At 50.4% G+C, this 13,868-nt stretch overlaps 1 protein-coding gene and 1 long non-coding RNA gene across 2 annotated transcripts; one reads left to right on the forward strand and one right to left on the reverse strand.

Annotated features, from left to right (window-relative positions):
• The first annotated feature begins 2,634 nt into the window (after nt 1-2,634).
• LOC120668102 lies at nt 2,635-4,111 on the forward strand. The gene is made up of 2 exons (XR_005672235.1): nt 2,635-3,257; nt 3,616-4,111. It is a non-coding gene; the product is annotated as an uncharacterized LOC120668102 (long non-coding RNA).
• Nucleotides 4,112-4,923: 812 nt separating this feature from the next.
• Nucleotides 4,924-7,653, reverse strand: LOC120665643 (serine/threonine-protein kinase-like protein At3g51990). The gene has a single exon (XM_039945267.1). It carries the CDS (start codon nt 7,455-7,457, stop codon nt 5,634-5,636), a length of 1,824 nt encoding a protein of 607 aa, XP_039801201.1. The 5' UTR covers nt 7,458-7,653; the 3' UTR covers nt 4,924-5,633.
• Nucleotides 7,654-13,868: the final 6,215 nt, after the last annotated feature.

Here is a 13,868-nt window from a genome sequence, read left to right on the forward strand (position 1 = left end):
GAAGTTATCTTGTCCCAAATGGGGGGCTTTCATGACTAGGGGTGGTAAAGGGTCCAACATTTTGAACTAGAAAATCTAAGGATCGGGCCCTAAAAGGGCCGGGCTCTAAACATATGTATTTTTGAACTAAAAATTTTAAGGACTTTATTGGGCTGTGAAGAGGCCATTAGGGCCATGGCCCATTACCACCCCTATTCATGACTATGTTCACCTAGCAATGTGTTATGTGTACCAGGCGATGACGAACTGACAGTGCTCTTTTTGTTACATTGCTTTCTATGTGGACCAAACTACTCTGCAAGTGAATGTGTTATGTGCACTTTTTGGCCTGACAAATGGGTCCAGCATTATGGACCCGTGGCATTTCTTTTAACTCTTCTACATACATTTCTTTTTTTATCTCGAATGCTATCTTTTTTTTTCATACATGCGACTGAGGTTGAAATATGGGATGAAAATACAAAACTCGGCCACTTATGTTCTAAAGAAGAGTTCAAATGCTAGGAACATCTCTCGCTTGTCACAAGTGGTCAGAGAGCTAAATATCCAAATCGCCGGAGTATTCCCTGGCATTTTCTAACCGGACTAACTATCTGCATCTTGTCAAGGGGGCACATCAACACCTTACACCTGCGACATAACCCATTGGTATCGTCGCATCAAGCACCTCCATGTTGATGCTGCCCAGGCTTCTGGCCTCCAGCCCTCCAGCATGCTTCTTCTGTAGCACCAACTGCAACAATATTCCCTTCATGTTTTCAGATAGAACTTCCACCAATAGTGTTAAAGTAGTGAATTGCCCACCACTTCCTAAAAATTTAAGTTTTGGGGTTGAACTGATTGGTGTATGCAACTCAATATGTCAGAGGTCTCGAGTTCGAATTCTAGGAGACACGATTAAATAAAATAACGTTTGAGGCATGAGGAAACCTACACATGAAAAGAGAGTGTTGAAGTATAAGGCCAGTCTCAGTGGGGAGTGTTATCGCACAACTAAGACTGTGAACCAACCGAGTCGAAGAAGTGTCATGGTGATGACACTTCTCTCACATCTCATGACATTCCCTCTCATCTCTCTTCATAATGGCTCTACCATGTCAGCAAATTTAATACTCATGATACTCCTATGACACTCCCATTGAGATTAGTGTAAGTGAATTACCCGTCTCTTCCCACTAGCTTAATTTTTTGGGTTGAATTGATTGGTGCATGCAACTCAATAAATAGGCCACCATGAATACTATGATACACGGCAATGTTCATTGATGATGCAGCTGACATGGAAGGCTGGAATGATGTTCACTTCAATGAGCATGGTGAGATGACCCTGTTGAAATTCTTGTCTTGATTTCCTGTGGCACCTTGTAACTATTTCTCGCAACTTATCGAATTAATCCTGTTATATTATGTTTAGTGGTTACCAATTACACATTGGTTTAAAATGTAGCTGTAATACATGCCAAGACAATGAGACATGACCCTGTCTCAGACCAATATCATGGGCCAGATTTTTATCTTGATTTATGGCGGCAGGTGAAATCATGTTTTCTGCAAACTAAGATTTGTTTTCTCAGGACAGCGAAAATGACCTGCTGCTGAACAATTAGTGTCCAACTTTCTAAATTGATGGCGATTTAACTCATCTGCAACTGTAAGATGGTAACACTTCCATTTCCATGAGATGTTGAAAAGGAGCTACTTTACTAAATATTCTGCATATACCAGTTGGGTACAACCTTTGATATGTTGAAAATGACAGATTTAACTGCTCACCTAATTTTGAATTCTTCAGTGAAAAGTTTCATCACCAGGTCCTATATAGACACTTACCTCACAACTATTTTCCTTAAAAATAAATCAAATCAGCGTCGAATCCGATGACGAACACAAATATCAGGCACCTGCGCCCAGAAGAACAAAAAAGGGAGCACAAATACACATGTTAGTCAATTGCCAAGTTGCCATAGGTGTTTTAAATATCCTGCTAAGGTCCTTAGCGGTTACCTTTTCAAAGGCTAAGAAAAGACTATATCCGGCTATAGCCTTAGCTGTTTTGCAAATCAAGTTCACAGTTTCAGAATATTCAGTACATCGTCAATTCATCATGTAGAGAAACAACATAGAACTTCAACTTCATGCTTTCACAAATCTAACACAAAGTTCAGATGATGCAACAACCATAAGTCTAACACAAACGACAGACCGACGAAGAAATGAGTTCACAATTTAGCGGGCTAAGAGATGGTAATTTAGCTGATTTAGCTGGCTATAGCAGGTTATTAGCGGGCTATCCTGCTTAGCGCCAAATGTATTTTCTCCTAGCGTTTATGCTCCCAAAAGGCTAAATCCGGCTATAGCGGCAGCTATAACCGGTTATTTAAAACCTTTCAGATAGGTAAAGCTCCAAGTAACAGAGTCGACTACCACATGAACGCGCATAGATAGCTGAAATGAAGAGGAAATTAACACTGATCTATCCTTTTCTGTATGGCTTGTATTCAGACCGGATTAGACACCCACATCTTGTCAGGTTGGCACAGTGGCATGTCATCACCAACTCTCCTCTCCGGGAGAAGACAAATGCCGAAAAGGTGACCCACAACCCGCGAGATCATCTTCCTCAACCGTATCATGGATGCTGCTCAGGCGCTGCCAGGCAGCATACGACGGCCATGCGCCCAAGCCCATGGCTACTGGCTTCCGACGCGGTGCTCTCCCCAGCGCACTGGTCACTCACGGTATCATGTAGTCCGTCGCATACAACCAACTGCAACAATGCTCACGCCCCCCGACGCTTCCATTTGCAACCATACAAAGTTCAGGCCTGCCAAGAGAAAAACAATCAAAATTTGCCCATGTCCCGATGCAGATATCATGGAAGGTGTCGGTCTTCCCGTCCCGTAGACAGGCGAAAGATTCACAAAGATCGCCACATTCTTGGGTGATTTGGGTGCAAATCACCGATGATCACACACTGTATAGTGAAGCAGCTGTGGGGCACAAAAGGAAGACCTGTCGACCGACACTGGACTGTCATGTCAGGTAGGAGCACTGAAGCTTGTTGCCTGAACTTTCATGAAATCTTTGACACAAGGAGAGGGTAACTAGAGGGTTATTGAAGCTTTGTTGGATAGTAGATGGAGTGGAGTGGCAGGGGAATTTAAGAGTATAATCGATTTTACTATTTGCTTTTGAGCGCTCTTGTCGTCAAAGGAAGATGCATCTTTGGAACAGAGGAGGTTTTCTGCACGTATGAGGTCAGTAAGAAATATGACAATTAAGAAAAATGAGGCAGTTAATATGGCAATTTGATAGAATATCCTTTTGACATTTAGGCTCTCATAGTCAGGCAAGCATTATTGTAGTCACTCTTTTTCTTCTTCTGGAATGGTAGCTACACTCTCTTTTTCAGACACATGTGCAAGAATAGACACTTGTCAAGCTGTGGGTCCACTGTAGATATGACACAACTCTGAGTCCAAGTAGATTGCTGACCTCTTTTTGGAGGGAAGTTGAACTAGCATCACCAAATTCTGAAAAGCTAGATAACATGTAGGGTACCAAGCTTTCTCGTAAAAAATACATTTATTTCTCCAAGTATATCTGATTGTACAGGTAGCTTTCGGGTACACTGTTCACCTCCATCATATAAGGCCCGGTCCTGCAAATGTCGTTGACACTAGAGCTGATGCATGATCCGGACTCCTGGATCCACCAATGCCAATGCATGCTTAGGCCAGCTCATACTAGAAGCTCCTTGCTGATAGCCTGATGCTGACTTGTCTAGTGGCCAAGATAAATTTCACTGGTTTTTCATCCAGATTGTAAAATGCCACAGTTGCCGAATCGCGCCTTCGAGTTGAAGGCCCGACCTTGTTTGCTCGTACTCTTGTAACTAGATTTAAGCCATGCCAATTATGATGTCAAGAGGGAAATCTGATCATGTTCAAGGGGGGATGCTGATGCTGCATCCCATGTTCAGTCTCACCTACTACTGTACCATACTCCTAACTTTGATTCCAGCGTGGTGTACTTTTCTCAGCAAAATACAAAACAAACCGCGAATTTGGGGAACAATGTGATGTAGATGTGCAGTGACAAATCAAAGTAATACCATGTACCTTGACATGTCTGTAGATCTTGTCAGCATAATCTTATACGAGAAAATGAATTTCTTAAAAAAAAAGAAAATGAATTTCCAGCAAAACCCACAGCAAGAATGAATTTTCAGTCCTTTTTTCAAGTGAGCAAATGAATATTGGGTGAATATTTTTTTCATCATTTGCTTAGAATATTTCAGTTGAATATGGGGACATATTAAATAGTGCATTAAACTCACAGAATGGAGCAGACAGTTGGGTGATCCAATCAGATGGATACGGAGCTACTATGCGTTAGCTCAGTTGTTCCGCACAGTTCATGTGATGAATATGTTAGCAATGAATGCACCCATTTAATTTCCTTTCAAAAAAAAAAGAAGCACCCATTTAAGTGGTGGACAAGAATGATGTGCAATTGCAGACACCCTATCAAAATCTATGGAAGAAAAAGGATAAGACTACGCAACCGCAGATCACTCCTTGCGACCTCAACAGATCTTTGCCTTTTGAAGTAATTAAACATTGCACCAAATTCTTTTTGCAAAGCAACAGTGTTGAGAGTGTCGTACTAGTAGCTGTTGATTGATTAATTCTCCAAACATGACGAGAGGTTAAGTTCGTTTTGAACACTATTTATACAACTGTGAAACATCCTAGACTAACAGTCTTACGGAGCATTTGTCCAACACAAGCAATAAAATGCAGCAGTCAATATCTGGACTATAACACGAGCATATGAGCATTGCACGAGGACATGCCCACTTTATGTACCTTCTCAAGGTGGAATTGCCAAAATAAATTTTCTTAACATACACTGCAGCTCCCACCGTCCTACATATAGTCGGCATTTCATGCTTCTTGTTGTTTCATTGTATGCAGCCAGCAAAAATATTAAACGAAAGAATACTACAACAATCTACTTCAACTAGCAGCCATTTTGAAGCTCCACCTTACTCGGTTTGAAGCTGCGAAATGATTACCAGTTGATTAAATCGAATCTGGAGATCCCCTGCTCTTTGTTTTTTTGGATCTCAGAGTTCAGCCGTCCTTACACTACTGCAGCTACCACCATGCCTACATATATACAAATCAACTTTCGACAGTTGATGCTTCTTGTTGAATGCAGGCAGGAAAAATAATCAAAGAAAGAATGCTACATCGCTACAACAATCTACTTTAATTAGCAGCCTTTTGAAGCCCCACGCCTCCATCTGACTCGGATTGAAGCAGCGCAATGATTACCAGTTGCTGAAATCGAATCTGAAGATATCAGCAGTAAACCATTGCATTGGCTATCACCCAAGATTCAAGCTGGGGAGTATTTGTCATTGCTGGCATTCCCAAATGATAGATCACATTGCTTGGATCTGAATTCAAGGCTGTATTGGCCAATCACCAATACTTCTGGTAGAATCCCATTACCATGAAGATAGCTGGGCCCTGGGAATGAGATTTCCATCTCGCGAGCTTTGTCCTTGAGATAAACTGCAAGGCGATAATTGATTAAACTGACCTCAAGATCATTGTACAAATTTAACTCTCCCCGCTATTCAAATGGATTTTGTCTACTTTGTCTTGGATTTCCCCTTCACTTTCTCGAATCTTCTCTGTGGTGCCTTGGATGTTGCCTTCATTCTCGTTAACATTTTCTTCTTTTTCAAGGCTTTGCCCTTTGTTTTCTTGAATTCTCTCTTCTTTGTCGAGGTTTGCCTCAGTCTCTTCTAACAATTTATCTGCTTCGCCCACTATTTCCTTGGAAATTTCTTGGGTTCCACATGCTTTCTCTTGTTTTTCCTCTTCTTTCTCTTGAACTTCCCCTGCCTTCTCTTGTTCTTTCGCCACTTTGTGTTTTATCTTCACATCAAAGTGAGAAACCCTTTCGGATTTTGGGAGTGCCTCAGATCCAACAACTCTGACAGTCTTGTTCCTCCTCAGGAGCAAAACCGCATCCTTTTCAATAAGCTCACCAGTAGCACGAACTGTTCTGGCTCTGCTAATGCCAAATCTTTGGCCGGCAACACCATCGATCCTAGCCATGAGCTCCAAGAGATTTCTCCTCTCCCGAGCCCCAGCCTCAGACAACACTATCCCATTCTTCAGTCGCCGGGGTGACTTCTTGGTGCCAACCAACGGTACCTGATCCTCCTCCAAGGCCTCTGCATCCACATCCTCCTTTTCATCATCATCATCAAACGCCAATGCTGAAGTTGATTCCCTCTCTGATTCAGCTCTGTTGCTGGCAGCAGCTCGCTTCGAGATGGTCTTCTGAACATCAACGACGGCGCAAGGGTTGCCGACCACTGCAAGACCGTCGGCTAGCCCGTTCCACACCTTAGCAGAAACTGCTTTGCTGAGAACCCTGAGCCGCTCGACGATGTCGGCCATGGACGGCCGCCGCTCCCTGCACGAGCGCACGCAGCTCGCGGCCAGCGCGGCCAGGTCCTTGCGGGTGGCCGGGTCCCGGGGCGGCGCCACGCGCGGGTCGAAGAGAGCAGCCACCCTGCCTTTGCGCAGAAGGGGGACCGCCCACTCGACGACGGACGGCGGCGAGTGCTGGACGTCGATGGCCTTGCGGCCGCTCATGATCTCGAGCAGCAGGATCCCGAAGCTGAAGACGTCCGTCTTGGTGCTGAGGCTCTCGGGCGTGACGTAGGCCGGGTCGAGGTAGCCCAGCGTGCCCGCGGGCGCGGGCGTGGCGGCGGCATTGGCGCCGTTGGCCCTGGGCACGCGGAGGGCGAGGCCGAAGTCGCCGAGGCGCGCGTCGAGGTTGGCGTCGAGCAGGACGTTGGCGGACTTGACGTCGCGGTGGATGACGGGCGGGTCGGCGTCGTGGAGCGCGCGCAGCGCCCTGGCGGTCTGGAGCGCGAGGCGGAGGCGGCGCGGCCATCCCGGCGGGCGCGGGTTGGAGTGGAGCAGGTCGTAGAGCGTGCCGTTGGGCATGTACTCGACGACGAGCAGGCGCGCGGCGGGGCCGGGGCCGGGGCCCGGGGCGGGGTCGGAGAAGCCGAGCAGGTTGACGAGGCGCGGGCCGCGGACGGAGGAGAGGATGCGGATCTCGTTGTCCACCTCGGGGCGGCGCGGGGAGGGGCGCTTGACGGCGACGGCGCGGCCCGAGGGGAGCACGGCCTTGTAGACGGCCCCGTGGCTGCCCCTCCCCAGCAGCGCGGCGTCGGCGAAGTGGGACGTGGCCGCCTCCAGCTCCGCGTAGTCGAAGCGCTCGACGGCGGCCGCGGCGGGCCTGAAGGAGGCGCCGCCGCCGCCGCCCCCGGAGCGGCGCGAGATGGGGAGCGGCGAGATGGCCGTGATGGAGCGGCACGTCGCCACGGACGAGTCCGCGCGGCACGAGAGGTACCCCATCCCGCGCCCGCCGCCGCTGGTCGGGTCGCCGCGGGGCTCCCTCCGCCGTCGCCCGCCGGGGTGGAGTTGGGGGGAAGAGAGAAGAGAAGCAGGGAAGGGGAAGGGGATCCGAAATGGGGCGTGTGGAATTTTTCCTGGCAGTGGCAGCTGCGTGTTTTTTTGGTGGTTTTCGGGGACGTTTGGTGCCGGGCGAGAAAACTCGAACCGGAGCGTGGGTGCGGGTAGGGTTTTAAAATCCGACCGGACCGGCCTAACCGCCGCTCTCCGGTACCGGTTTACCGGACCGGTTAGGCCGGTAACCGGTGGAAACCAGTTGAATTCACATCCAAATTCAAATAAATTCAAAAATTCCCATGCAACCAGTTCCGACCGGTTTACCGGTCGGTTTGACCGGTTTGAAATTCAAAAAGTTCCCGTGCAACCGGTTTACCGACCGGTTTGACCGGTTTACCGGCCGGTTTTACCGGTTTGATCGGTGGGTCTTCATGGGCCGGCCCATTTTTTTTCTTTTTCTTTTTTGATTTAACTTTAAATTCCCACAAACTATACTAAATGAATGAATTTTTGAGAAAATTTAACACCATTAGATTCATCACACCTTGAAGTATTTTTAGAAATTTTTTGGGAATTTTTCATTTTTTAAATTCAAATTTAAAATTTGAATTTTGGCCGGTTGGGTACCGGTCGAAACCGGAACCGGACCGGACCGGTTTAACCGGTATCAGGTTAACCTTGGGTGGGGGCGACCGGGGGTAGTCGCGGCTTTCGCGAGGGGCGAGGTGCCGACGACGAGAGGAAAAGGCGCCTAGACACGTGGTCCCGCCCGCGTGGCTCCCGGCCAGGTCCGCTCGCACGTAGCGCTCGGATAGATTGGTCATCCAGGAACCATGATACACATGTACAGTGTTTCAGTTTAATCCTAATACTGAAATTACATTGTTTCAGTTTAAGTTTGTTCCCACAATATCAGGCTTATAGCCACCCTGCTTGCCACAACTTTCTGTTAACAGCTTTGATATGCAATGCAAGCTCATACTGCAAATTTAAAGAAATTATTTGAAACCCGGATAGTAGTAGAAGCTGCTTGTGGTTAATGACAAGTAGAGAACAGTCATATTCAGAATAATCTCTCTTTTGTAGTATATCAATACATTGTACAGATGGCTTTTGTAGATGGCTCGCCTCCTTCGGCTTGGTTGCAGGCTTGCAGCTGGGGCGACGGGTTTCCTTGGTGCAGCCCTCAAATCTCATCTTCGTTGCAGCCGGGGCGGTAAGGCCGGACGCGACGGAGGGACGCGACCGCGGGCAACGCGGGGTCGGGCAGCCGCGCAAGGTGACGTGGGTCCAGGTGGCCGCACAGGGAGGCGGCCACGGGCAACGCGGGGTCGGATGGCCGGGTGGAGACTGGAGAGGAGGAGGCCGCGGCCGACAAGTTGTCGGGACGTCTGGGCGGCCAGGAGACGTGACTGGTGCATCCTTTTTCGAGCGATCTCCTCCTGCCATGGCGGTGGCGGCGTTCGAGATAGAGAACCGTGGCCGCACGAAGAAGAGTCGCGATGTCTTGGGTGATGTTTGGGCGACGAGATTAGATGTTGAAGCCGAGCCGTGAATCGTTACATCTCCCATACATCCTAGCCAGAAGCTGAGCAGTCCCTGTCTGGCTGCCTCCGTAACGTGCTGGCCCGTCCTGCATTGCTGCTATCGGATCGACAAGTGGAGTACTCCCTCCGTCCCATTATATTAGCACTCCAAAATTTCAAAAAGAAAATTAGTAGAAGAAACAAATGACACTTCTGACCCTATGGTGGGTGAGATGACCTGGGGATGCCGCCGCACCTCCCGCCAGAGCTGGAGCAGCTCCCGCCGCCGACGCCGTGAAGCGTCCCCTTATAAGAGAGAATTTAAATGTGATACAAAGCACCAGTCTCAGGAGGCTGATGCCACATTTATTACATCAGATGGTTCAAAACCGTACAAACCTTGGAGGACACTCGATACAGATGATAATAATAATTAACCAGGCTACGACATAACACCAGACCGCGAACCACATAGGGTCTACTACGGGCTCAGAGTACTGCGACAGCGGAGGCATCTCGACAGGGCCGGTTCCACAGGCAAGGTTGGGTGTAGAACGATAACCCTACTCGGCGTCGTCTGGTACGAAGTCCGGGTCTTCTTCTGTAAAAGTAAGAATGGGGTGAGTACAAACGTACTCAGCAAGTCCAACCACACCCACGGAGGGGGTTATAACAGAATAATATGCATAGGTAAATCAAGGATAAGGTTACGGTTTAATTTGCAGAAACAACGATATTTTATGCAGGGGTTTATTTTAAAGAAAAACCTTTTAGAAATCAGCTTTTGCAGTAGCACAGAGTTCAAGTTTTAAAACTGCTACCGGACTCCCCGTCCGTCGTAGCACACGGCACAACTGCCGGACACAATTCCAAAACAACTCACACTAGCCCATCCCAAAGAAACACTAGTTATGTGACCACACCATAACTCGCCCAATACCGTGGGCCCGGACTATTCGAATAGATTCTTAACTCTGCAGAGGTGTGCAACTTTACCCACAAGTAGGATACCACAACTCGAACACCGTCGTGTCGGTGTAGATCCCAACATAGCCATTACCCACCATAGCTAAGCCTGACTAGCCATCACGGGATGCACCAAGGGGTCATCGACCATTCACTTAGGTATAACCGGGCATAAGTCACTCCGGGCTTATCCCTTTTCCTTAGTTACCCGTTGCTCTCAGCTCTCCTGATGGCTACCACACCAACTAGTGGGATTTATGCTACGCCGTTGCCCATTCAACGGTCGAGTGGTTTGCACGATAATGGAGTTAGGTGAGATGACACACCAACTCGGTCCTTAGACACGACAAGATGGATATCTCCCTTCTTTGCCTTGCCACACAGGCACAAGCACACCAATCGGCAAATCACACAGAAATGCCGTCCATCTCGTCCATACTCATCTTTCGAAAATCCACATTTTATCCCTTCCCACACACACACATTTTCTTTGTAAATCAAATGGTATTATGGGTAGAGCCCTAAGCGTTCTAACATCGATTAACGTCCAAGCAAAATTAGACTTAATCTAGGTAGTCAAGGAATGGTCATCACAAATCAAGGGGTGGCTATCCAACCGGGTTTTCATGCAAGTAAAACATATGCAATTTTGTAAAACAGGCCATTGGGTTGTATTTATAAAAACTAGGACAGAAACATGCATCAAAGGATGGGATTGAACTTGCCGTCTTCGAAGCCTTCGGGGAAGTCTTGTCCTTCGGGCTCGGGGTCGTGGAATTGGTCCTCGTTCTCCTGCTCACAGCACGGCTCGTTGACGGGTTCTCCTTCGTTCACTCCGTGGTCTACAGCGCACACAAACAAGCACACAATCAAAACAAGGATTTGTCGTCGAGCTCGAGACGGGAACACATGAAATATAGAGCATAGATTGTTATTTTTGAATGGTTTCTGAATGGTATGGCCAAAACTGAGTTAGGAGAGGCGGGGTAAAATTTTAGGTTAAACCGGGGTCGTTAGGCACATAAAATGATAGGTCAGGGGAGCGTTTTGGCCCTAAACAGGAGTCCAGGGACCTAATTGTAATTAAGATTAAGTAGGCAGGGGCTTGGTTTATAATTTAGAAATTATTTGGGTCATTCTAAAAGGGTCAGGGTTTATCTGTAATTAAGTTTATATGGAAGGGGGCTTATTTTGAAATTAGGTAAAAAGGCAGGGTTTACTTTGCAAATTGGTTAAAGGGGGGGACTCTTAACTAAATAAGAGGGAAAGGAGGGGGCTTGGGGCAATTTTACCCCTTCTTCCTCCTCCCCCCCGACGCAGAACAGGGGAGGGGTAGGGGCGCGCCGGCGGCGGCCGATTCGGCCGCCCTGGGCCTTGACGGCGGCCCGGGGTAGAGGGGAAAGGAGGTGGGGGCCCGGCGGGGTTGATTCCCGGCCTCACCTTGTGCCGGGGCGGCGCTCAGAGGCGGGGCGATGCGGGCCGGCGGCGGCGGCGCTACTGAAGCGGGGCGGCGGCGCTAGCGCTGGGGAGGGGAGGCGGTGGTGGCCAGGGAGGTTTGAGTGCGAGGGTGCGGCGCCGGTGGGGAGGCTTTTATAGCCGTGGAGAGGCGGTGGCGGCTTGGCGGGATGCGGCGGAGGCCGGCGGCCGAAATAATGGCGGTGGGGGCCGGCGTCAACGGCGGTCGGGGCTCGGCGAGGCGACGTGACGCCTCAGGCAGGCGGCGACCGCTGCAGGCGTCACTGTGCCGAGGTCGCCGCCGCCTGTACGGCGTCAACGGTGGTCGTGGCGGTGTGCGCGCGCACGGGATAGGGGGCGGCCGGGAAACGTGCGGCGTGCGGCGCGTGCGGCCGAGTGACGGGGCGCCGCAGCGTGCGTGCGCGGCCAATGGCCCCGGCGTGGCGCAGCCCAACGCGGCGAGCGCGTGCGGGTGGTTGCACGGCTCGGGGTGGCTTGGCACGGCGCGTCGGTCGGCCAGGGAGGGTGCGGGGTGAGCGGGAGGCGGAGTCACGGCGCGGGAAGAGCAGGCCGGGAGCGGGGAGCGGCCCAGGGAGGGAGCAGGGGCGAGGGGGGGTGGTGGCGCGGCCGAGCTGTGCGGAGCAGGGGAAGGGGGCCGGGCCGGTGCTCTGCCGCGTTCGGGAAGGAGGGAGGAGAAGGGAGGAAGGAGAGGGGAGAAGAAAAGAAAGAAAAGGAGGAAAAGAAAAGAAAAGAGAAAGAAATTGGGAAAAAGAAAAAGAAAAAGAAAAAGGAGGGGAAAGAGAAGGGAAAAAGAGAGGGGGAGAGAGGCCCGCGCCGGGATCACGGCGCTGATCGCGGAGCCGGTCGGCCACGCTTGGCGTCCGGGCGCGCGAGAGCGCGACGCGCAGGTCGAGGGGAAACAGGGTGCTGGATACGGGTGTCGGGTCTTTGGGGAATCGGGAGTCCCGGCGGAACAGGGAGGATTCCGGAAAACTGGGGTTAGGGTTTCAAGGAGGGATCTCGAGCTCAACGACGAAGCAAAATTTTAGCACACGATTTATTTTAGGTAATTTTCGGGATGTTACACGCCGCTGCTGCCGCACCTCCCAGGGAGGCCTCCCAGCGTGGCGGGCGGAGCGGGAATGGAAGGAGGGCAGCACAGCGGGGCCCCTCGCGCAGCAGGAGCGGGAACGGAGGACTACGCGAGGCGGTGAACCCACGCGGCAGCCGTAGCAGGAGGGGAGGAGGGCGGCGCGGCGTAGCGGCGGAGCGGAAGGGCAGGAGGCGGCACGCTACGGCCGGACCATGAGGGGAGGAGGGCGTTGCGGCAGTCAGAGCGAGAGGGGTGGAGGGCGTCGCGGCAGCCGGAGCTGAAGGGGAGGTGGGCGGCGCAACCCGGCGGTCGGAGCGGGAGGGGAGGCGGGCGCCGCCACGACCGGGGTGGCAGGGGAGGAGGGCGGCTTGGCCTAGCGGCCGGAGCGGGAGGGGAGTTGGGTGCCGCCGCAGCCGGAGCGGCAGGGGGGATGGTGGCGCGGCTGGTGGAGCGGGAATGGGCGGCGAGCGGACGGGCCAGCAGATGTGAGGTGGGGAGGATAAGAATGGGTGTGGAACCCACACTTTAGGAATGCATACATTGTGGTAAAAAATTTGAATTTTTGAAATGCTAATATAGATACATTGTGGTAAAAATTTTAAATTTTTGAAATGCTAATATAATGGAACAGAGGGAGTACATCGAAGCGGAGCTGCAGCGAGCTGCGTTTGCAGCCCTCTTACAGAGAATTTTTTTGCCCGAAATGGAACAGGGAACGGGAAATAATCGTGGTCTCAGGATGCAAATAGTAGCGAGCGTGGGAAGGACACGTGGCCCCTGCTTTTTGAAATAAACACGTCGCCCTGCTGCACTACTGCTAGTAGCTGGCGCCCTCGTCTCAAATCGGGTGCCCCTTTGGGCGCCAACGAGAAGCAAATCCATTTCTAAGACCAGCAGCCCAACGGATTGAAAGCTAAAGGTAGCCGCTACTTATTGGTTTTGTGTCACACCCACGAATAGTTAATTCAGATCGTGATCTGAGTGCCGGCAGCACGAGCACGGCGCCGCATGTGGCCGCAACCGGAGCAATCCAGATTCTTTCTTCAACAAAAATCTCCAATTTTCAGCTGCAACGCGAGGAGAAAGTTAAAGGCAAACTTCAGGTTGCCTCAACTCTTAAGCTATCCGTACTTGTTATACTCTAAATCCATCCTCTAAAAGTAATATTCCGTATTAGTTATCAATATTCTCTATTTTATACCTAGTTCTTCTGCACCGGGCTGGGCATTCTGGTTCCCACAGAACTTCAGTTCCTAAATAATAGATACCGATCGGTTCTTTCTATTGGCAGGAACCGAGAAACTTTGGTTTTGGTTA

The sequence above is a fragment of the Panicum virgatum genome, chromosome 3N (assembly GCF_016808335.1).
Source record: "Panicum virgatum strain AP13 chromosome 3N, P.virgatum_v5, whole genome shotgun sequence".
Lineage (NCBI taxonomy): Eukaryota > Viridiplantae > Streptophyta > Magnoliopsida > Poales > Poaceae > Panicum > Panicum virgatum.

What these genes read in the sequence shown, in the direction of transcription:
- LOC120665643 (XM_039945267.1), bottom strand. Translation starts at nt 7,457, where the DNA reads ATGGGGTACCTCTCGTGCCGCGCGGACTCGTCCGTGGCGACGTGCCGC.